At 35.6% G+C, this 22,152-nt stretch overlaps 1 protein-coding gene across 2 annotated transcripts in view; it reads left to right on the forward strand.

The window, feature by feature from the left end:
• The first annotated feature begins 4,314 nt into the window (after positions 1-4,314).
• Fcho2 (FCH and mu domain containing endocytic adaptor 2) overlaps positions 4,315-22,152 on the forward strand; it is a 131,062-nt gene continuing 113,224 nt past the window's right edge. For both annotated transcript variants that reach the window (XM_076857138.1, XM_076857139.1), the window contains exons 1-2: positions 4,315-4,450; positions 19,576-19,667. In XM_076857138.1, coding sequence (XP_076713253.1) covers positions 4,418-4,450; positions 19,576-19,667 — 125 coding nt within the window. In that variant the 5' untranslated portion in view covers positions 4,315-4,417. The remainder of the gene's footprint in view (positions 4,451-19,575; positions 19,668-22,152) is intronic.

Raw genomic sequence — 22,152 nt, forward strand, 5'->3', positions numbered from 1 at the left:
ACATCATGTTTTTGCCCTAGAAAAACCTTACAAATACCTGAAATGCACAGAATGTTTATTTTCATGGTGGACTTATCCCTAATATTTATGGGATCAGGGGTAAGAGTACAAATAGACACCAGCATAGCAAATACAAATATTGTGAATACTAAGCTAGTCAGTGTTGTAACCGTAAATTGAAGCATCAAGAGAAAGAAAATCCATGATTGACACTATTGGTAAACAATATTTTGTTATGTAAGAATCTACTGTATTCAAGCTGAGAGGAGGGATTTAACAAGTTAACATCTTTCTTATGTAAGTACTTCTGCTTAAATTCTGCCTGAACTTCAAAGCAGTCTATCTTTAATGTGGACAGCCATACTATCTACACATTTTCACTTCATTTGGAATCTACCTTTTGTTTTGAGGATATAGGGCAAGAGATAAAGGCCTGAATATTCTTGATTATGGGAGAAGGGATTTATGATTGATTATGAGCCAGTGTCAGGGGCACCCATGTGATTTTTAGAATAAATTGTGTGTGTGTGTGTGTGTGTGTGTGTGTGTGAGAGAAAGAGAGAGAGAGAGAGAGAGAGAGAGAGAGAGAGAGAGAGAGACTTGTAAGATCCTTGAAAGCACTGTATCAAGTCCAGGATTAGTTCTTTTTAGTTACACAACAGTGGAATCAATTTTGACATAATTATAAAAGCATGGGATTTATCTTGGTCTAATTCAGTCCCAAATACCTCTCCTTCCCCTTCCCTCGTCTTACCCCCTAATCCTTTCCCTCTATTGATCTTTCCGCCATTTACCCATAGCTATTTTTTAAATTAATTAATTTATTGTGGATGTGCAGGATGGCGAGATTCACTGTGGTATATTCATTTATGTACATAGAAAAATTATGTCAGATTCATTACAATATCTTTCCTTTTTTTCATCCCTTTCCCTTCTCTTCATACCCCTTTTTCTACTCCACTGAACTTCTTTTTTTCCTCCCATTCCTCCTTGCCTTATTGGGAGTTAGCTTCCAAATATCAGAGAAAACATTTGACCTCTGTTTTTTGGAGATTGGCTTATTTCACTTAGCATGATAGTTTCCAGATCAATTCATTTACCTGTAAACGTCAGAGTAATTTTGCTTTCTTTCCTTTTTTTTTTTTTTAGTTGTTGATGGACCTTTATTTTATTTATTTATATGCGGCACTGAGAGTTAAACCCAATGCTCCACTTGTGCTAGGCAAGTGCCTATCACTGAACTACAAACCCAGCCCCAGAGTTACTTTTCTTATGGTTGAGTAATATTCATTGTGTATATGTATCACATTTTCTTTATTCACTCATCTGTTGAAGGGGCATCTAGATTGGCTCCATAAATTAGCTATTGTGACTTGTGCTGCTATAAACATTCATGTGCAGTGACCATAGCCCCAACCTAATTCGTAGATTTTTGAGGAATCTCCATACTATTTTTCCAAATGTTGTGGAAAGTTGGTTGTACTAATTTGCAGTTCCACCAAAAACATATGAGCGTACTCTTTCCCTGACACCCTTGCCAACATATTGTTATTTGTATTCTTGCTAGTTGCCATTCTGACTAGAGATGAAATATCAGAGTAATTTTTAAAAATATTTATTCTTTAGGTGGACACAATATCTTTATTTTACATTTATGTGGTGCTGAGGATCGAACGCAGTGCCTTGTACATGCTAGGCGAGCACTCTACCACTGAACCACAACCTCAGCCCCTCAGTGTAGTTTTAATTTGCATTTCTCTAATTGCTAGAGATGTTGAATATTTTTCATATATTTCCTGACCATTAGTATTTCCTCTTTTGAGAAGGGTCTGTTCAGTTCCTTTGCCCATTTATTGATTGCATCATTTGCTTTTTTGGCATTGAGGGTTTTTTTTTTATAGCTTTTGAGAAATTCCCAGCTATAATAGCATCAATTGTATCAATCATTGTTTTTTTTTTTTTTTTTTGAGGGGGGGGTATTAAGTTTTTTGAGTTTTTGGAATATCCTGGATATTAATGCCCTATCTGAGGAGCAGGTGGCAAAGATTTTTCTCCCATTTTGTAGGCTTTCTCTTGACATTCCTGATTGTTTCCTTTGCTGTGAAAAAGCTTTTTAATTTGATGCCATCCCATTTATTTTTATTTTACTTCTTGCACTTTAGTAGTCTTGTTAAAGAAGTTAGTTCCTTAACAAGGAGGGTTGGGCTTACATTTTCTTCTAGCAGATGCAGGGTTTCTGGTCTTTTTTTTCTTTTTTTTAAGAGAGAGAGAGAATTTTTTAATATTTATTTTTTAGTTTTCGGGGGACACAACATCTTTGTCTGTATGTGGTGCTGAGGATGGAACCTGAGCGGCATGCATGCCAGGCAAGCTCGCTACCGCTTGAGCCACATCCCCAGTCCCAGGGTTTCTGGTCTTTAATCTTAGGTCTTTGAATCATTTTGAGTTTTGTGCAGGGTGAGAGGTAGGATTAAATTTCATCTACTACATATGGATTTCCAGTTTTCCCATCATCATTTGTTAAAGAGGCTCTCAACAATGTATACTTTTGGCACCTTTGTGAAATATGAGATAATTGTATTTATGTAAGTTTGTGTCTTCCATTCCATTAGTTTTCATGCCTGTTTTGGTACCAATACCACCCTATTTTTGTTACTATAGTTCTTTAGTATAATTTAAGTTCTGGTATTGTTATGCCTCCTGCTTCACTTTTCTAAGGATTGCTTTGGCTCAAATAGCCAATGTTGTTTCATTTACATGCCTACTCATTCTCCCCAACCCCATGAATTACTTCTGATTAAATCCTAGACGCCTTATCATTACATATTTATTTCTAAAAGATATTCTTAAAAAGATATAAACACAGTACCATTATCAAATAAAACAAGTATTTCAGTTTCATCCATATGAAAGCATTTTTTTTGGGGGGGGGGAGCGGGGTTACCAGGGATTGAATTCAGGGGCTTTTGACCACAGAGCCACATCCCCAGCCCTATTTTATATTTTATTTAGAGACAGTGCCTCACTGTTGCTGAGGCTGGCTTCCAATTCCAGATCCTCCTACCTCAGTCTCCCGAACACTAGGATTACAGGGGTGCGCCACCATGCCAGCTGTGTTTTTTTAACTTTTATTGCACGGATAAAAATAATTTCGCTAGGGCTGGGGATGTGGCTCAAGCGGTAGCACGCTTGCCTGGCATGCGTGCGGCCCAGGTTGGATCCTCAGCACCACATACAAAGATGTTGTGTCCGCCAAAAACTGAAAAATAAATATTAAAATTCTCTCTCTCTCCCTCTTTCTCACTCTCTCTCTAAAAAAAAAAAAAAAAAAAAAAAATTCGCTGGAAAAATTACCTTATAATGTCCATTACTTTTGAAACCACAAGATCTGAGAAGGTATGATGTATATTGTTAAAGCTACTAAAAAATAAATAATAAAACTAAATTTATTTGTGGGGCTTGGCCTCAAGAACTGCATGCAGATCTTGGACCTAACTAACCTGCTGACAGTGTAGTTGAGACTTCCACAAGTTTTTTTTTTTTTTTTAAACTTTGGAAAGCAAGGTATGAGAGGGGGATTTAGTTTCTCTATTAGGCAGAGGCATGTCAAAACTTGTTTCTTTTTCTAAAGCGTACAAGTTGCCAAGAGAACCATGGACTTTTATGAACACGTTCTAGAAGAGACTTGTTTTTGAATGCCTGGGTTGGGGAAACTCGCTCGTTTCGGTCACGTTCCTGCCCTGGGCCAGCAGTTCCGCCAGGCTGGCTCCGGGCGTGCTAGAGGTCAGCGGCTCCGGCCTTGGTGCTGGGTCTCGCGTAGCGCCAGGGCACTCTGGCCACACTGGGCGGTTCCTCCCTTTCCGGGCTCGAATAGTTTTGTTTTGGAGCTTAGCTCCCTGTCAAGGAAAGGCACCCTGTTGACCAAAGGTTTCCCAGTCTCCTCCGGTGGCCAGACGCCAAGTTTCCTCCATCTCAGGGGCTCTAGTCTTTGCTCTGTTCGAGATCCTCGAAGGTCGGGGAAGAGAACCTGGAGGGGAGAAGTGGGCAGGGCCCTTCTCTGTCTCCGGGCCAGAGCCATTGCGCGGCAAAGGGCGCGGGCAGTCTTCGGGTGACTCCTCAGGGACCCAGTTCTTCACCATTCCCAAGAGAATACTCAATCTGGCCACGCCAGGCTGAGCAAAGAGCGATCAAACCTGGGCAGGGGTCCGGGGCGCATGCGCGCTCCGAGGCCGCGGCGTCTAAGAGTTCGCCCCGCCGCGGCGGCCGCTAGGTGGCGCATGCGCCCTGGAGGGTGCGAGCCGGTCTTTGGGAAGAAGGCGGCGGCCGCGGCGAAAGGCGGGGGCGCCGTGGGGGCCGGGTCCGTGTTTACACAGCGGCGGGCGGGTGCGGACACGGAACCCGGTGTGGCGGCGGCACGATGGTCATGGCGCATTTCGTCGAGAATTTTTGGGTAAGCGCGGGATGCTGAAAACAAGTGTGGGTTTCGGAGTCCGAGGCTTTCGGCGCCCGACCTCGGCCTGCGTGCGCTTCGGGCGGTGGCGGCGGCGGCTTCTCCGGTAGGGCGAGCGTCTTCGGACCGCTGCTTCCCGGATCCAGCCTGGCTGAGGTCCGGCGGGCGACGGGTCGCTGGCCGGTGGGGACCGCCAGGCTCGCAGCCTTCCTGAGCGTGGGGGCTGTCAGTGGGGACCTGGAGCCGCGGCTGGGACACAGAGGGGCCGACCGCCGGCGGGGCCGGGACAAAGCGCCGGATGGGGCGGGAGACGGGAGCCGGCCACATCGGAGGCTCCGGGCGCCGGCGCGCACCGCGCGGGGCGTGCGCGGTGCTCGGACGCGGAGGACGGGCCCGGCACGGAGCCTTGCGCGCGCGCCGGGGAGCGCCGGGGCTCGTTGCCTTCCCGCTCCGCAGGCCCGCGTCTGAGCGCGTCAGCCCCCCACCGTATCCACACGCAAGCCAATGCGGGGCTGGGCTGGATTCCCACTTCCTCTTGGCCTCGCAGTTCAGCTTGGATTGTGGGTCTGCGCCCGGGACTTTGCCTCTAGGCCTGTTCACAAAGCTCACGAAAGTTGAATTTAATGTAAATGAACTCTCTGGGCGTAAATGCATGGAGATTTCCCTTAGCCCTCTTTTCCCCCCTCCCTCATTCTTTCCATATATCTCAACTTAGTATAAGTTTCTTCTTTGAGAATGACTTCTCTGTCTCCCCGTGCTGTGTTTTTCTGCAGTTATTGTTTGCTGTAATGGGCAGTAAGTACACAGTTCAGCCATGTACAGGAAAGAAACATGTTTACTCAGGTATTTTTTTTTGAGTGAATCTTATTTTAATGACCTGACAGTTGCAAGTACTTTAATTCTATTTTGGCCAAGATAGAAATGTTTCAAGGAGTAATATCTCAGTTTGCAAGGAGGGTATGTTAAATTCTTAATTCTAAGGGTCTCAAGCATAGATTTGCTTAGTAATCAAATCAATTATAGTTACTTGTCTTGAATGTTCCTTGTTTTCCACACACTGCATACATACTAAACATTACTTTTAAAATTACTTTATTTAGATACAATTCACATTCCAAACAGTGCACCTATTTAAAGTGTACAGTTCAATGCTTTTTCATATTTTCATAGAGTTGTGCAGACCATCACTATAATTGATTTTAGAAGAATTTTATCTGAAGAAACACTTTACCCATTAGCATTTACTTGTCATTTTCCCCATGTCCTGCTCTAGGCAAATGATCTACTCTTTGCCTCTCTAGGTTTGTCTGTTCTTCACCTATCATATAAATGGGACCATTGTGACTGACTTCTTTCACTTAGCATAATGTTTTGAAGGTTCCTCCATAAATTGTATTAGTGCTTAATTATTTTTTATGGCCAGATAATTTTACATTTTACTTATCCATCAGTGATGGACATTTGGTTTTCACTTTGGTGATTATGAATAATGCTGTCATGAACATTTTTTGTGCAAGTTTTTGTGTGAACATATGTTTTCATTTCTTTTGGGAATGGAATGGCTGGGTCATATGGTAACTCTATATTTAACATTTTAAGGGACTGCCAAACTTTTCCAAACTGACTGCAGCATTTTACAATCCCACCAGCAATGTCTCAGGGTTCCAGTTTTTCCACATGGTTATCCACACTTGTTATCTTTTTAGTTATAATGGGGAGAGGTGAAGTAGCATCTCATTGTGGTTTTGGTTTGCATTTCTCTATGGCTAATGACATTTAGCATCTTTTCATGTGCTTATTTCCATTTTTGTATGTTCTTTGGAGAATTGCCTGTTTACATCCTAATCAAGTTGTCTCTTTGTTATTTGATTATATAAGTTCTTTTTATATTCTGGATACACATTTTTTTTTTTTTGAATTTTTAGTATTTTATTTTTTAGTTATCCGCGGACACAACATCTTTGTTTGTATGTGGTGCTGAGGATCGAACCCGGGCCGCACGCATGCCAGGCGAGCACGCTACCACTTGAGCCACATCCTCAGCCCTGGATACACATTTTTTTAATCAGATATATTTTTAAATGTTTTTTTAGTTGTAGATGGACACAATACTTTTATTTAATCATTTTATGTGGTGTTGAGGATCGAACCTAGCGCCCCACACCTGTGAGGCAAGCGCTCTGCCACTGAGCCAAAACCCCAGCCCCAGATATATGTTTTGAAAGTATTTTTTCCCATTCTGTGGACTATCTTGATAAACAGCCTTTGCAATACATAATTTTAATTTTGATGAAATCTTGGTAAGTTCTGATTTATTTACTTTTCTATCACCTGTGCTTTTGTTGTTGTATCTAAGAAGCCTTTGCTTAATTCAAATTTACTCCTGGGTTTTCTTTGTAAGCATTTTATAGTTTTAGATCATTTTAGGTGTGTGATTCATTGGAAGTTAAATTTTGTGTGTGGTGCAAGGAATGGGTACAACTTAAGTTTTTGCACGTAGATACCCAATTCCAGCACCATTTGTTGAAAAGTCTCTCTTTTTTTCTCTATTAAATGGCACTCTTGTGAAACACCACTTTAGTATAGATGTATATGTTTACTTTTGTATTTTTAATTTTATTTTGTTGATTATCCTTATGCCAGCCACTACCACAGTGTTTTGACTACTATAACTTAGTATAATAAGTTTGGGATTAGGAAATGAAAGTATTCTGGGTTTTTTTTTTTCCTTCGTTTTTTTTTTTGAAAACTATTTTGTCTATTCTAAGTCCCTTGCATTTCTATATGAATTTTAGGACTAGCCTGTCAATTTTAGACATGCCGTTTTACAGTGGCAATTTAGTAATACCTTTTTTTTTAAAAAAAATCCCCCTACGCATTTATTTGTTTATTTTTTAAGTTAAAGGCAAATTCATCAACCAGGGTCCTTACCTTTAGAGGTTCTGACCTTGGAGATCCCGACGTTCTAGGCATATTACTAATATATGGGGGGGGGGGAGACGGACAGTCAGACACACACACACACACACACACAGACAGCTATCAAGGCTGTTTCCTGGCCTTTGTAGGAGAAGCACATCCCTTCTCACTGAAATCTTGGTGGTTTATTGTGTAGGAAAAGACAGGGAAAATTCCCCCAGCCCACCCCATCTTTTTTTGCTGTGATGGGGATTAACCAGGACCTCATGCATGCTATCGTTGAGTTGAATCCCCAACTCTAAAAACATTTTTTTTTTTTTTTGTATTAGTGATTGAATGCAGGGACACTTAACCACTGAGACATATCTCTAGCCCTTTTTAATTTTTTTTTTTTTTTTTTTTTTTTTTTTTTGAGACAGGATCTTGCTAAGTTGCTTAGGGCCTTGCTAGTTGCTGAGGCTGGCTTTGAACTTGTGATCTTCCTGTCTTAGCCCCCTGAGTTGCTGGATTACAAATGTGAGCCACCATGCCTGGCCTGGAAACACTTTTCTAAATATATGATTGTTTAAAACATTGTTCTTTTTAATGTTTTGCATACTTTTGATGCATTAATGTTTTTTAAGTTTGCTAACATAGTTTCAAATTGTATTTTAATATTTTAAAGTTATATTTTGTTTTCTATTAATTGAGTTTTGAACATAGCCTTGTTTGTGGCTATTTAAAAAAACATTTTTCTATGCTGAAAATTGAACGCAGGGCATGCTATGCAAGCACTCTACCACTCTATACTCCAGCCCAGTTTGTAGCTATTTTCTGAATATTTTTGTAATATTTTTGATGTCCCCTGTTTGTCCCTGTTAGGAATGTGAATAAAAGTGAATACCTGAAATCTAGAGAGAAACGAAAATTTGTTTTAGTCTTTGCCTATTTTCACTGTTGAGAACAAATAGTAAAATAGACTGCATTTCATTTTATTTCCCATTCTGAAATTGGGGCTGGAAGCTCAGAATTGGAGCTTGAAAAACTTTAGAGGAATCTAAATGAGCTAGGAAAATCTAGGAACTAACTAAATAACCAGCTTCTGGGAATTTGATAGTAGTCTGTTTAAAAAAACTTAAAAATTTACATAGTTCAGGGTCATTTATGAAATAATTCCTTAAAATTGAGAATTTACAGCATCAATTTCACTCCTCCACCTTACATTTTTTAAGAAATATTTTTCTTTAGTTTTAGATGGACACAATGTTATTTTTAATTTATTTATTTTTATGTGATGCTGAGGATCGAACCCAGTGCCTCACATATGCTAGATGAGCTCTACTACTGACCTACAACCCCAGCCCAAATTTTTTGTAAATTAAAAAAAAAAAAAAATTGTCAGTGTGAGGTAAGGGGAACCTTAGGTTTCTAACCAGACACCCTATTGATTGTCTTCACCCTACACATATAAAGGCAAACTTTTTTTGTTGTGGTGTTCTGTTAGAGGAAATTTTGAAAGACTGAAACTAAGTTCAAATTTGTTTAAAATCAGCACATTCTTCCTTATTCTTTTTTAAAAAATTTTTTTGAAGTTGTAGATGGACAGAATGTCCTTATTTTATTTTTATTTTTTTAAATTTTTATGTGATGCTGAGGATTGAACCCAGTGCCTCACACATGCTAGGCAAGCACTCTGCTACTGTGCTATAGCCCCAGTCCTCTTCCTTACTCTTTATAGTTTTTCTTAACTAAAACTATCTGCTAAATTAAAAATTCCTTTACTTAATACCAGGTTTTGAAGAAAAAAAAAGGTATTCAAAATTTCCTGCATAGCAGGTGTTTTGTTGCTGATAAGTCAGTTGCCATGAAGTTTAGTGCTGTTGATAATCAAGCTGAAATGTTTCTCTTTTATTAAAATTGGACAGCAAAAATAGTTTTGATACCAGAAATCCACACCATTGCCTTTAATGTGTAAAAGCAATTGTTAACCCTTCAAAAGATCATGTGTAAACTTTCAAAGGTTATTAACTGATATTACAGTGAAGTAACTCTGTATTTAGTGCCTTTCTCAAAGAATTGAATACTAGTTTACAATATTTCTGAGGTTATATTAATATTGTACTTATAGTAATTAAAATGGCTTAATGATTTTATAATAAACCTAGATTAACTCAGTAAAAATATTAAAGGAATGAATTTCATAGCTAATCATTATTTAAAGGAAAAAATAGGCAATATGCTTGAGTTAAATACTTTATAAACTTAATTTTACATAGTAATCCTAGTCTATATATGAGGCATTTACATAAAGACACTCAGTATTCTTTAGTAAATGTCACATTGTAGCAAACTGAAGTTTTTAGTTAGGTGACTTTTTCTAGTCAGCAAAAAATTAATAAATAAGTTATCTCAGGTATTTTTATTATGAAATATGAAATTTTCCTAATTTCCCTTTTTAACCAGTATAGAAGTCTCATTTCATTTGTTTGTTACTTCATGGGTATTGCCAAATTGGAGCACTTGGTTAAAGATATCCACAATTTATTCTATCATTACATAGGTAAGCTGGGAAGATGAAAATGGTTTTGAAAAATCTGGAATTGCTATTAATAGGATTTTGAAATGCAAAACATTATTTTTTATATATATGTATATGTGTGTTTATATTTATATAAATAAATAAATAAATAAATAAATAAATATAATTTTATTATAAGGTACCAGGGATTGGACTCAGGGGCACTTAACCACTGAGTGACATTTTATTTAGAGGTAGCGTCTTACTGAGTTGCTTAGAGCCTCTCTTGAGTTGCTGAGGCTGGCTTTGAATTTATAGTTCACCTGCGTCAGCCTCCCAAACTGCTGGGATTACAGGTGTGTGCTACCATGCCTGGAGCAAAACATTATTATATTTTTGCTTTACTATCTGGTTTGAATTTAGTATTTTAAATGAGACATTGATATACATGTTCTTTGGGGTTATTTATCCATATGAAAAATTTAAAATATATATCTTTAGAAAATTAGTCGAGATGACCAGAGGAATGCAGATTATAGGTAGTCTTTTTATTACTTAAGATTTCCCAATATCAGGGACTGGGGCTGTAGCTCAGTGGAAAGCACTTGCCTTGCACATGTGAGGCCCTGGGTTTGATCCCCGGCATCACATATAAATAAATAAATAAATAAGAAGATATTAAAAAAGAGAAAAGATTCCCAAATACTGCAGTTTGGGATATCTGGTTAGGATGCTATCCCATCAGGTGGTATACTAAAACTAAGTACAAATGCACACAGGTATATGCATTTACAGTTAACAGATTTGCAAATCATTTTACATGGTTAATTTTTAAAAGGTACAAAAGGGAATACAGTGTAAAATCTCCTGCCATCAAGATCTCCGTAAAGGAAGTCACTGTTACCAATTTCTTAGTAGCTTTCCACAGATAATCTATGTATATACAGGCAAATAACATTCACCAAAAAATGAAACAAGTATCATTGTATAACTATTAGCTAGTTAGCCATGCCCAAATAATCTTCACTGCAACAAACTATGAAAATACATACTATAGATTCATCTTATTTGGTTCCATTAGTCTTGACAAGTAGACATTCTAAAGTCAAAGAATTTTAGATTTTACTAAATTTTACTGTGAGACCCTTATTGGTGGTTTGTTTGTTTTGTATTTTTGTCTAAATTTTAAAATAAATTTGGAAGTGAAAAATCAATAGTGAGTCTGCATAAAGAAGGATTTTTGAATATTGATATTGGAAAGGATAAAAATTTGATGTTTTTTCTAGTCCTGCCCATTAAGTCTTAGACATTCTAATCCTTTCAGAACTGCTTAAATTATTTAGGCAAAGGATGAGAAAACAGTTATGCTTCGAATCATCCTGCACATTTGATTAATATAAGCTATTTGAAAGCAGTTTTTCAATTCATGGGACTATCTCTTGAAATTATCCTCTTGATATCATAATTCTAAAACAGTTTACAGAAGCACCCTTAGAAATCCAAATGGAAATGTGGTGCCGTAGGGATTTATAAAGGAAAGGGAATAAGGGTTTGGTTTTCAGTTTTCTAAGTGTGGAAGAATTAAAGGATATTAGAGTTGGAAGAATTTTAGTATTAGTCTTGTCCACAAAGTAGGCATAAATTGGCCAGATGTGGGAGAAACAGAAAGACCAGCACAACAGCTGCTAGATTTACATAATTGGGTAGGGTTCTAGAGAATGTTGCTAGAATGGCCAGAGTCAACAAAGATGAAATTGGGAAGTGACTAGTGAACTGTGTTGAAATTGAGAAGATATTTATGCTCCTTCATGGAATTGAAGGAATAGAAGTATGGAATCTATGACAAGAATGTTTGCTTGATTTTAGAGAAAAGGGGAACGTATAACATAATTAAAGCAAGTTGGTGGTGATTGGTTTTAAACCCAAGGAATGAGAGTTTTCAGTTGGTTGAAACAAATACTTAAGTACAATTTTCTCTTTAATTAATCTATTGCTACTGATAGGAAAACATAAAAAAGTACAGAATAAGAATTACCTATAGCCTCTACCTTTAAACTTATCATTTTCTTTAGAAATGGAAAAATCAAGATCACTTATACTATATAGTTCTGTGTCTTGATACTTTTTAAAAAATATTTTTAGTCATACGTGGTAGATGGACACAATATGTTTATTTTTTTAATGTGGTGCTGAGAATTGAACCTCAGTGCCTCACATGTTCTAGGCAAGTGCTCTACCACTGAGCCGTAACCTAGCCTTATATTTTTATACTTTTAAATGATACTATCATCAAGCATTTTTCTCATATGATTAGCTTTTTGGAAAATTTTCAGTGATTCCATAGGTTTCCATTAAATGGATAGGCTGTTATTTTTTATTCCCTTTTGGATACTTAGATTCTGCCCATTTTTTCCCAATCATGAATTATGAGGTCTAGAGTTAAGTACTGATGTGAACAAGGTGCTAGCTTAAGAAAATGCTCTTCTGTTTCCTGGAAGAATAAAGAGTTGAGAAAGCTGAAATTAATTTCTTTTTATTTTGAAAGTAATAACTACTTTATTTATAGAATAGTACAGAAAATTCATAATCTAAATTTAAAAAAATGATCTCACCACTGCTTGCTTCTGCTGTTTTCTCTGAACCCTATATGTATCTATTTAGATAGCTTTAAGGATTTAAATGGAAGAGATGAGTTATAATTAAAAAGATTAGGGAGGAGTAACCTAGGGGTGAGAAAAGCAGTGTTTTAAAAATGTAATTTCTTTCCTTTGGTCAACCAACAAATGTGAGTCACTTTTGTACCTTCAGCAAATAGTTCTGACTGCCGAAAATTGCTTGTTCTACATATTTTAATTACTATTTTTCAGCTTTAACAATATCTTGCCAGTGGCTCTGAAGAATACTTTTAGAGATCCTGACTGAAAATTTCAGTATGTAACAAAATGTTGACTAGAAGAGGTTATAACTTGTGATGTCATGTTTATTTAGAGAAAAACTGTTTTCATGTGTTGTATCCTCCTCTTAGCAATTTTCAAGGCAAAAATGGCATGGGAGGACTGTCATTGCAGATTAGTTGAATTCCCATCAAAAGGATCTTTAAAGGTTCTTTACTAGAAGGACTGATCCAAGAAAAAATATCTTTAGACAGTTAAATGTTTCATGATGTTTTTCAGACAATACTGGATAAAGTGACAACATGTATTAGCTCATTAGGTACCAAGTTTCTAATTCTGTGAGTATTCCAACAGAATTGACATAGGTGTATTAAAATAGGTTGGTCATCCTGATCTAGAGTGTATGTATCCTTTATTATCATTAAAAATGAAAAATACAGATTGTTCTATAAATAGAACACTGATACAATATAGTATCTTTTACATATGTAAGCCATCCTATAAATAGGACATTGGGCAAATATGATACCTGAGATGCTGGGACAAAATGGGTGTTATATTTTGTAGTGACTTGTCCAAAGTTATCAAATAAATGTCAGTAAGAGCTATAGTAACAGGGAAATGTAGATAGGGCAGGAAGTGATGATATTTCTTTATTTTTCATTTTTCTTTATAAATTTATTTGTTTATTCTAATTAGGTATATATGATAGCTGGATGCATTTTGATTCATTGTACACAAATGCAGCACAATTTTTCATTTCTCTAGTTGTACACCATGTAGCATCACACCATATGTGCAGTCACACATGTACCAAGGGTAATGATGTCCATCTTATTCCACCATCTTTTGATGTATCTTAAAAGTATCCTTTCTTTGGGTTTCACCTAAAGCTTTTTCGAGAAACCGAGTCACTTGACTCTTTCTTTCAGGCATCTGAACTTGACCCTATGACCCAGACCTGAGCATAGCCCAAAATGATCCTTTCTGCCATCTTTCACATATGTACTCTATGATCTTGTGCTGGGCATGCCCAGAAATGTGTCCACTGTCATTCCAGTTGAACTGTGCCTTGAACTGAGCATGCTCAGAAATGTGCCTGCCCACCCCATGTATGCTTTCCTAAATAAATGTGCATTAGCTCCCCAATAGAATCCCCATGCTTCCTTTCCTCAGGGAGAGCATAGCTTTACAGACAACTGGTGCTTGCTGCAGGTCATATAAGTCTTTCTCCATTCTTTTATCTTCTGATTGTGTTCATTAGATTCATGACCACTAAGTGGAGAACCCAATGCTTTTGGTTACATTTTTGTGACTTGATAGCTCATTTAAAGATATCTTTTTAAAATGCAAACGAGAGCCTTCCTGGTATGGCTTGCCTGGAAGTCCCAGCTCTTCAAGAGGCTGAGGTAGGAGCTTGCAGTGTACTGTGGATCAGTAGTGGGATCCTGTCTGTGAACAGCCGCTGTACTCCAGCCTGGGCAGCACCCTGAGGCCACTTACCATCCTTAAAAATAACGAAAAATGTAAATCAGATGACTTTGTCCTCTTTAAAACCTTCTGCCCTGCCTGGCAGGATGGCACATATCTAGAATTCCAGCGAGTTGAGAGGCTGAGTCAGAAGGATCGCATGCTGGAGACTGGCCTTGCCAACTTAGTGAGACCCAGATTGCTGAGGCTGGCCTCAAACTTGTGATTCTCCTGCATCATCCTCCTCAGTAGCTGGGATTGGATGGTTACCTCAGCACTTGGCTCTTATTCCCTTTTTAACATATACTCCACCAGGTTCCAGGTTTGCAGACATCCATGGCCCAAATGGCAGGATTTATCTTTCTTTCTCTTTGAGTCTTTTTGGTCAACAGTTACTGCCTAGGAAAGGATATTTGCCATCTTGTTTGATGCAAAGTCCTTATTTGTCTTTGGTATCTGAAAGGAAAGCGAGGAACCTGGAGATGGTGAGTGAGAAATCAAAGACCAAGACCAGGTAGAGATACACAGGAGAGTTTATTTGACAGAGCTTACAAATAAAGGCACATCTCTCATAGATGGAGAGAATCCCAGTTATTTATTTTTGAGGGGATTTGGATGTAAGGATGGTTTAGGCATATTACTGATGATGTTTTATAGGAAGCGTCTATTTATCCTTCTCTCACCCTTCCAAAGTTTTTTTTTTTTTAAGTTGTAGATGGACACAATATCTTGATTTTATTTATTTATTTTTATGTGGATTGAACCCAGTGCCTCACATGTGCTAGGCAAGTGCTCCACTACTGAACCACAACCCCAGCCCTCCAAAAGCTTTTTTTAAAGATTAAAAAGGAGGGGGCTGGGGTTGTAGCTCAGCGGTAGAGCACTTGCCCAGCATGTGCGAGGCGCTGGGTTTGATCCTCAGCACCACATAACAATAAATAAAATAAAGATATTAGAAAAAAATTAAAAAGGAAATTTAGTGAATCCATCATTTGAACTCATTATACAGTATACAGTCTATCTTCTGCCTGTTTTCCAATTTTTTTTTAAAAGTCTAAAGCTAAACCTTCTTTTAAAAAAATTGTTTTATGGTTGTAGATGGACATACAATATCTTTGTTTATTAATTAATTAATTTTTTTATGTGGTGCTGAAGCTCTAATCCAGTGCCTTACATTTGCAAGGCAAGCGCTCCAATTTTTACAGTTATCAAAAGTGAAGCATATCCAGGTTTTATTTTTTAGTGTTTTTAACTTACTGTTGACCTTAAGAAGTTTGTTGAAGGAGAAATTTCAAAATCATTTTTTTCTTAAAGAATAAATATGCTAGATTATTATGTGTATTTATTTTAAAGTATAAAGTTCTTATCAAATTAAATAAAAAATGTCTTTGGGTTTCAAGAGGTAGACCTAACAACTTATTTAAATGTTTTAATTAGAAATTTCAAGGATGCCTCACTTGTGACTTATGTATTAGACTGGAAAAAACTTAAACATTTAAAAAAAATATTTTTATTTGTAGATGGACACAATACCTTTATTTATTTTTATGTGGTGCTGAGGATCAAACCCAGTGCCTTACACATGCTAAGCAAATGTTCTACCACTAAGCTGCAACCCCAACCCAAATTTAAATATTTTTAATGACTTATTTATAGCTTATCTTTTTAGCTGAATTTTAGTTTAGTTATTAATACAAGTGAAAAAATGATATGATAACATAATATCATTCTCATATTAAAAGTAACATCTTGCCTGTGCAAAAAGGATTCTGGATTGATGTACATCAAACTGTTAACTGAAATCATCTTAATTAGAGCAGGAAGAGGAAAAAAATAGGTACCAAGAAATTTGTTCTTTTTTAAATTTTTTTTTTTAGTTGTAGATGGACACAATACCTTTATTTTTAGTTTATTTTTATATGGTGCTAGGGATCAAACACAGTGCCTTACATGCTAGGCAAGCACTCTAGCACTGAGCCACAATCCTGGCCCCAAGAAATTTGTTCTTTTAAAGGGCTTACATGATTCTGAATTTATAATATTCCAAGGATGCTGAAATTATTATTCCTTTTTTTCTTTTTCATATTAAAAATCATTTACAGAGATTTTGATCGTTTAATGTTGGGGACTGTGAACCTAGAACCTTACACATGGTAGGTGAGTGCTATAGCATTGAGCTTTTACTCCCAACCCAATTTGCAAAGATGTTTAATACTCGTTTGTGTTGGATTATAATAAGATTTGATTTACCCCAGGTCATAGCTAGTGGACATTCAATCAGAGTACTACTTTTTGTAAAATGCTTTTGTGATCAACTGATAAGAAATCCCATCTAAGTTTGAACCTTCATTGTAATTTTCTTCTTTGGACCAGCAAAGATATTGATAGCTGTTTTTGCCAGTTAATAATAAAAATTGCTCTGCAAGAATTTTTTGATTAAGAAGGGTAAGATGAATTCTTCCAGAGTTTTGTTAGCTCTTAACACAAAAACATAGGAAGGGAAACATATAAAAAACGTGTACTTCACTTTTTAAAAATAATTTTATTGAGATATTTTTTTATATGCCTTATAATTCACTCCTTGAACATGTACATTTCAGACTGGGGGTTGGAGCTCAGTGGTAGAGCCTGTGTTGGATCCCCAGTAATACAATAGAAATAGAAATAGAATTCAGTTCATTATTTTTTGGTAATATTCATTGATATGTGCAGTCATCATCAAATACAGTTTTAGAAGATTTTCATAACTTTAAGGAGAAACCTCTGTAACCTTTATCATTCATCCCCTACCTTACTTTCCTACCTTCAAGTAATCCATTTCTCTATTTTCTGTGTGTATTTCCCTGTTTTGCACTTTGATATGAATGAAATTGTAATAGTATGTGGTCTTTTGACAACTGTATCTTTCACTTAGTGTAATGTTTTCCAAGTTTCCTCAGTGTTGGAGAATGTAACAATACTTTATCCTCCACACTCCCCCCCCTTTTTTTGGTACCAGGCGTTGAACCCAGCAACCATTGAGGCACATCCTCAGCTCTTTTATTTTATTTTATTTTAAAATTTTTTTTGAGATAGGGTCTTGCTAAATTAGCTAGGGCCTCGCTAATTTGCTGATTCTGGCCTTGAACTTTTGATCTGCCTGCCTCAGCCTCTCAAATTGCTGACAGGTGTGCACCACTGCACCTGGCCTACTTCATTCCTTTTTATGACCCAATAATACTCCATTGTATGGGTATATCACTTTGTTTTTATCTGCTCATCAGTTGATGGACATTTGGATTATTTCCACTATTTAGTTATTGTGAATAATACTGCTACGAACATTTATGTACAAATTTCTTTGTGGACATGAATGTGCTTAATTCACAAGTACTGATCAAATTAACAAATAAGCCAGCTGAAAATAAGCCTGATGGGTACTGATGTACATACCTACACTTAAAAATGTAGCCACTTGGGTGTGGGTTTCTTTTGGGGGGACAACAAAATGTTATAAAATTGATTTTGAAATATATGTGTATTTAATATACTGTCATCTCTTATTCAGGCTTTACAGTAAGTTTTTGACATGGTGACAGTAAAACCTAGGTTCTTTGTTAATCACCTCAACTTCGAAGTTTTTTTTTTTTAAGTTGTAGATAAAATACCTTTATTTTATTTATTTATGTGTTGCTTAGGATAGAACCCAGTGCCCCATGCATGCAAGGCAAGTGCTCTACCACTGATTCACACCCCAGCCCTGAAGTTTTTAATAAAAAGATATATATGCAAATATATTTATCTGTATGGAGATATATATGTGTGTGTCTATATATGTGTATATTTCTAAATAACATATTCATTTGAAGTATTTAAGTTATTGCTTAATTTGTTTCAAAGAAAATGTTCATGATCAATAAATATCTGTGTTAATAAGTTTGTGAAATTGTATTAGAGAAAAGGAATGCCCCTTCTACTGGGAATTCCTGAGTAATATGCTATCTGGATATCTGAATTTCTTAATAAATAACTTACTTCTTCAAAGGCTTCTTAATCAGAATACAGATTCTGAAGGTAATTTAATTCTCTTGTGTGCTCAGTAGTCTGACTCACTGTATTTTTTGACCTGGACATGAATGAATTTCCAAACAGAAGAAATAACAAATGGATTTGTAATCAGGCAATGTGTAGTCATTAGTGCCTTTGAAGGAGGTTCCTTGTGCATCATGATCCCTATTAGGAAAAATGTTCTTTCTAAGTTAAGAACTGAGGGGCTGGGTTTGTACCTCAGTGGTAGAGTGCTTGGCTAGCATGTGTGAGGCACTGGGTTCAATCCTCAGCACCACATAAAAATAAATAAATAAATGATGTTATTTTAGAAAATCCCTAAGTTAAAAAACAACAAAACTGAGGAGTGGAGTAGCTAATATTGTTTCCTAAGGTATATTACTGTTATTATATTAATTTTACTCTATTGAATGCTAAATTTACTGAATTTTACTTAATATCAATAAAATAGTAAAATTTAGTAAATTTGGCACTGAAGAAAAATAAACCTGTTAAAGAGAGTTGTTTAGTTTATTAGTGATCTTTTATTTCACAGATTAAATTGACATTTCTCATTGTCGTGATTTACTAATTTAGTATTTATACAATTACACAGCAATAAAGTGTAGTGATCTGATTATGTTATTCTAATTAGTTGAAAGATTTTCTAGGGTAGTGTAGTGATCTGATTCTGTTATTCTAATTAGTTGAAGACTAAGAAAATAGCCTGTTTCTTCTCTTTTCTTAAAATTTAATTCTTTTTAAGCTCTCTCAAGTTTACTAAAGGGTTTAGAATAGGAATTGTAAAGTATTTGTTTTTCTGGTGTCTAATGCTTATATGATGAAAAAATACTATGGCATCTTGACTCTGGTCAAGATTTAGTTGTTTTAAAGCACAAATTCTTGAGTTAGTTTCTTAGTATGTCTCAAAAGAACTGAAATGGGATTTTAAAAGGTCTGTTGCTGATATTTTCTAACTTAATGCTGTATGTTAAAATTTCAGACTTATATTCATTAATTATATACCATTATGGGTGATTATGGAATATGAGCATATGTGTGTGCATGTCTATATGTGTATATATAGTAAATTACATTTATCAAAGCATGTAGAATTGCATTGATAACAGTTTAAAATCATACTGTGAATGATAGTGGTTAAATTAAGGAAAAACAACTTACCAGAGCATAAGATTTGTAAGATAAGAATAATATTTATGTAGTCTAGAGTTATTGTATTCTCCAGTCATTTTTTACCTCTTTCTCTTTTGTTAAACTAAATATCTATAAACTAAATATTAAATATCTTTGAATTTTAGGGAGAAAAAAATAGTGGCTTTGATGTTCTCTACCATAATATGAAACATGGACAGATATCAACAAAAGAACTAGCAGATTTTGTAAGAGAAAGGTATGTATTTGTTATAAGTAATTTGTTAAACAATTATCAATTTGAATTATAGACTATAAGTAATTGGACAAAATTTGGTAGGGTTTAGAATAATCAATGGACACTTTTAAAAAGTATACTGTAACTACATGTATATATGTATATAAGTATACTGTAACTATATGTATATATGTGTATATATATTTATGAATGTTATGTCTTTTTATTTACTTTTTGCAGTACAGGGGATTGAATGCAGGGGCACTTTACTCCTTAGCTACATCCCCACCTCTTTATTTTATTTTAGTTCTGAGTCTGGGTCTTGGTAAGTTGCTGAGACTGGCCTCAAATTTGCAATCTTCCTGCCTTAGCCTCCTGAGTACCTGGGGTTATAGGTGTGTGCCATCCAGCCTACCTATAATTATATTTTAGAGGAGTATTTTTTTTTAATCATCTACATACCTGAGGGCTGCATAATAGTTTGGAGAGACATTGTTAAATACTTGGTTTGCAAATTACTGCTTAACATAATATTTATGCATTTTTCATTGGATATGTTAGCAAAAGTGATGCAATAAAAGATTGAGAAATATTATAGGATAAAATATTGTTCTCAATTTCATTTATTTTATTTTTGATCTTAATTATTTCCTATCTTTTACTCATTTTGGAATTAGTTTGTTTTTCCTTTTCTAGGACCCTGAGGTGTATAGTATTAGATTATTTGGTATCTTTGTTTTTTTTAAGTGTAGGCACTTAATGCAACTTAAGGCACTTTTCTCCTAGAACTGCCTTATGCTGTCCTAGAGAACTTTATTTTTTGTATCTCTGTTCTCATTTGAATCTAAGAATTTATTGCTTTCTTCTTTCATTTATAATCCACTCCTCATTTAAAAGAGTACTGTTCAATCTTCATGTGTTTATGTAGTTTCTTTAATTTTTATTCCTGTTAATTTCTAATTTCATTCCATTATGATTTTATAAAATGCATAGGATTATACCAGTTTTTTGTATTTGCTAAGACTTATGTTGTGACTTAGTATATGGTATATTGTGGAAAAGGTTCCATGAGTTGCTAAGGAAAAAGTGAATTCAGCTGTTCTGGGGGTCATTTTGTAGATGTTTGTTTGTTAGGTCTAGTTGATTTATAGTATTATTTAGATTGGAAATATTTTTATTGATTTTTATGTTGAATGACCTATTGCTGAAAGGGGTACCAATGAGCTACATCCCCAGCCCTTTTTATTTTTTATTTTGAGACAGGGTCCTAGTAAGTTGCTGAGGGCCTCTTTAATTTGCTGAGGCTGATCTCAAACTTGTGATCCTTCTGCTTCAGCCACCCGAGTCACTGGGATTATAGGTGTGTGCCACAGTGCCTAGCATGACATTTTTGTTTGAGGTGGCTTTCTGGACTTAAAAATCACATTATTTATCCAACAGAGTTAATGATTATTTTAAAATTTTCCAGTCTTTAGTTAATTTAAGTCATGTAATTTATTATTTAGGTTTTATGGCCCATTCACACACACAAAAGTGCTCTTTATTTTTATTATTCTCATACAGTTATTAGTGAAGTTTGTTAAAATTACTTTATCTCGAGGTTGGGGTTGTGGCTCAATGGTAGAGTGCTTGCCTAGCACACATGAGACACTGAGTTTGATCCTCAGCACCATATAAAAATAAATAAATTAATTAATGTCATTGTATCCATCTACAATTAATATATATATATATATATATATATATATATATATATATATATATATATAATACTTTATCTTGGATAGTTTTTCTTTTGTTTTAAATACATCTTTTTAAAATTCTAGTTGATGTGGATTTGCTGATGATAAATTCTCAATTTTTGTTAGTGTAATAATATCTTTATCATCATTTAAAATGCTTTTGAACACATACAGAACTGTACAGAAGTTCTTAATGTAAGGAACTTCCATGTAGCAATTACCCAGCCTCAACATGGCTATTCTTATTATCAAATCATGGTCATTCTTGTTTCAGCTGATCCATATCACTGCTACTAAATTGTTATAAATTCAGTATCAGATTCAGAAATGTTACATTTCATCCATTTGCATTTCAGATGTATCTTTAGAAGAGCCTTTAAAAAGCACAACATTTCCTATCTAAAAATGTAGTATTAATTCCTTAGTATCACTGAATATACAGTGAGTGCTCAGTGTTCCTTAGTTGCCATGAACATACACAATGCTTATGTACATATACGTACACATATGCACATATGTAGTTGATATCTTCTAATTAGTATCCTAGCAAGATCTCTATATTATACCTGGTTGATGTCTTTTTTGGTTTCTTTTTCAGGTCTCTTATTTTCTTTTTGTTGTTAAATAAATCAGATTATACTACTTAGTGTCCCACTTTTGGTAATATGCAATGATTTTACTTAACATTTTTACTTTCCTTTATATTTCCTATAGATTATTTACATCTAGCATCTTGAACAAATTTCACTTAGTATTCTGAGCAG

This window comes from Callospermophilus lateralis, chromosome 5 (genome assembly GCF_048772815.1).
Source record: "Callospermophilus lateralis isolate mCalLat2 chromosome 5, mCalLat2.hap1, whole genome shotgun sequence".
NCBI classification, from domain to species: domain Eukaryota; kingdom Metazoa; phylum Chordata; class Mammalia; order Rodentia; family Sciuridae; genus Callospermophilus; species Callospermophilus lateralis.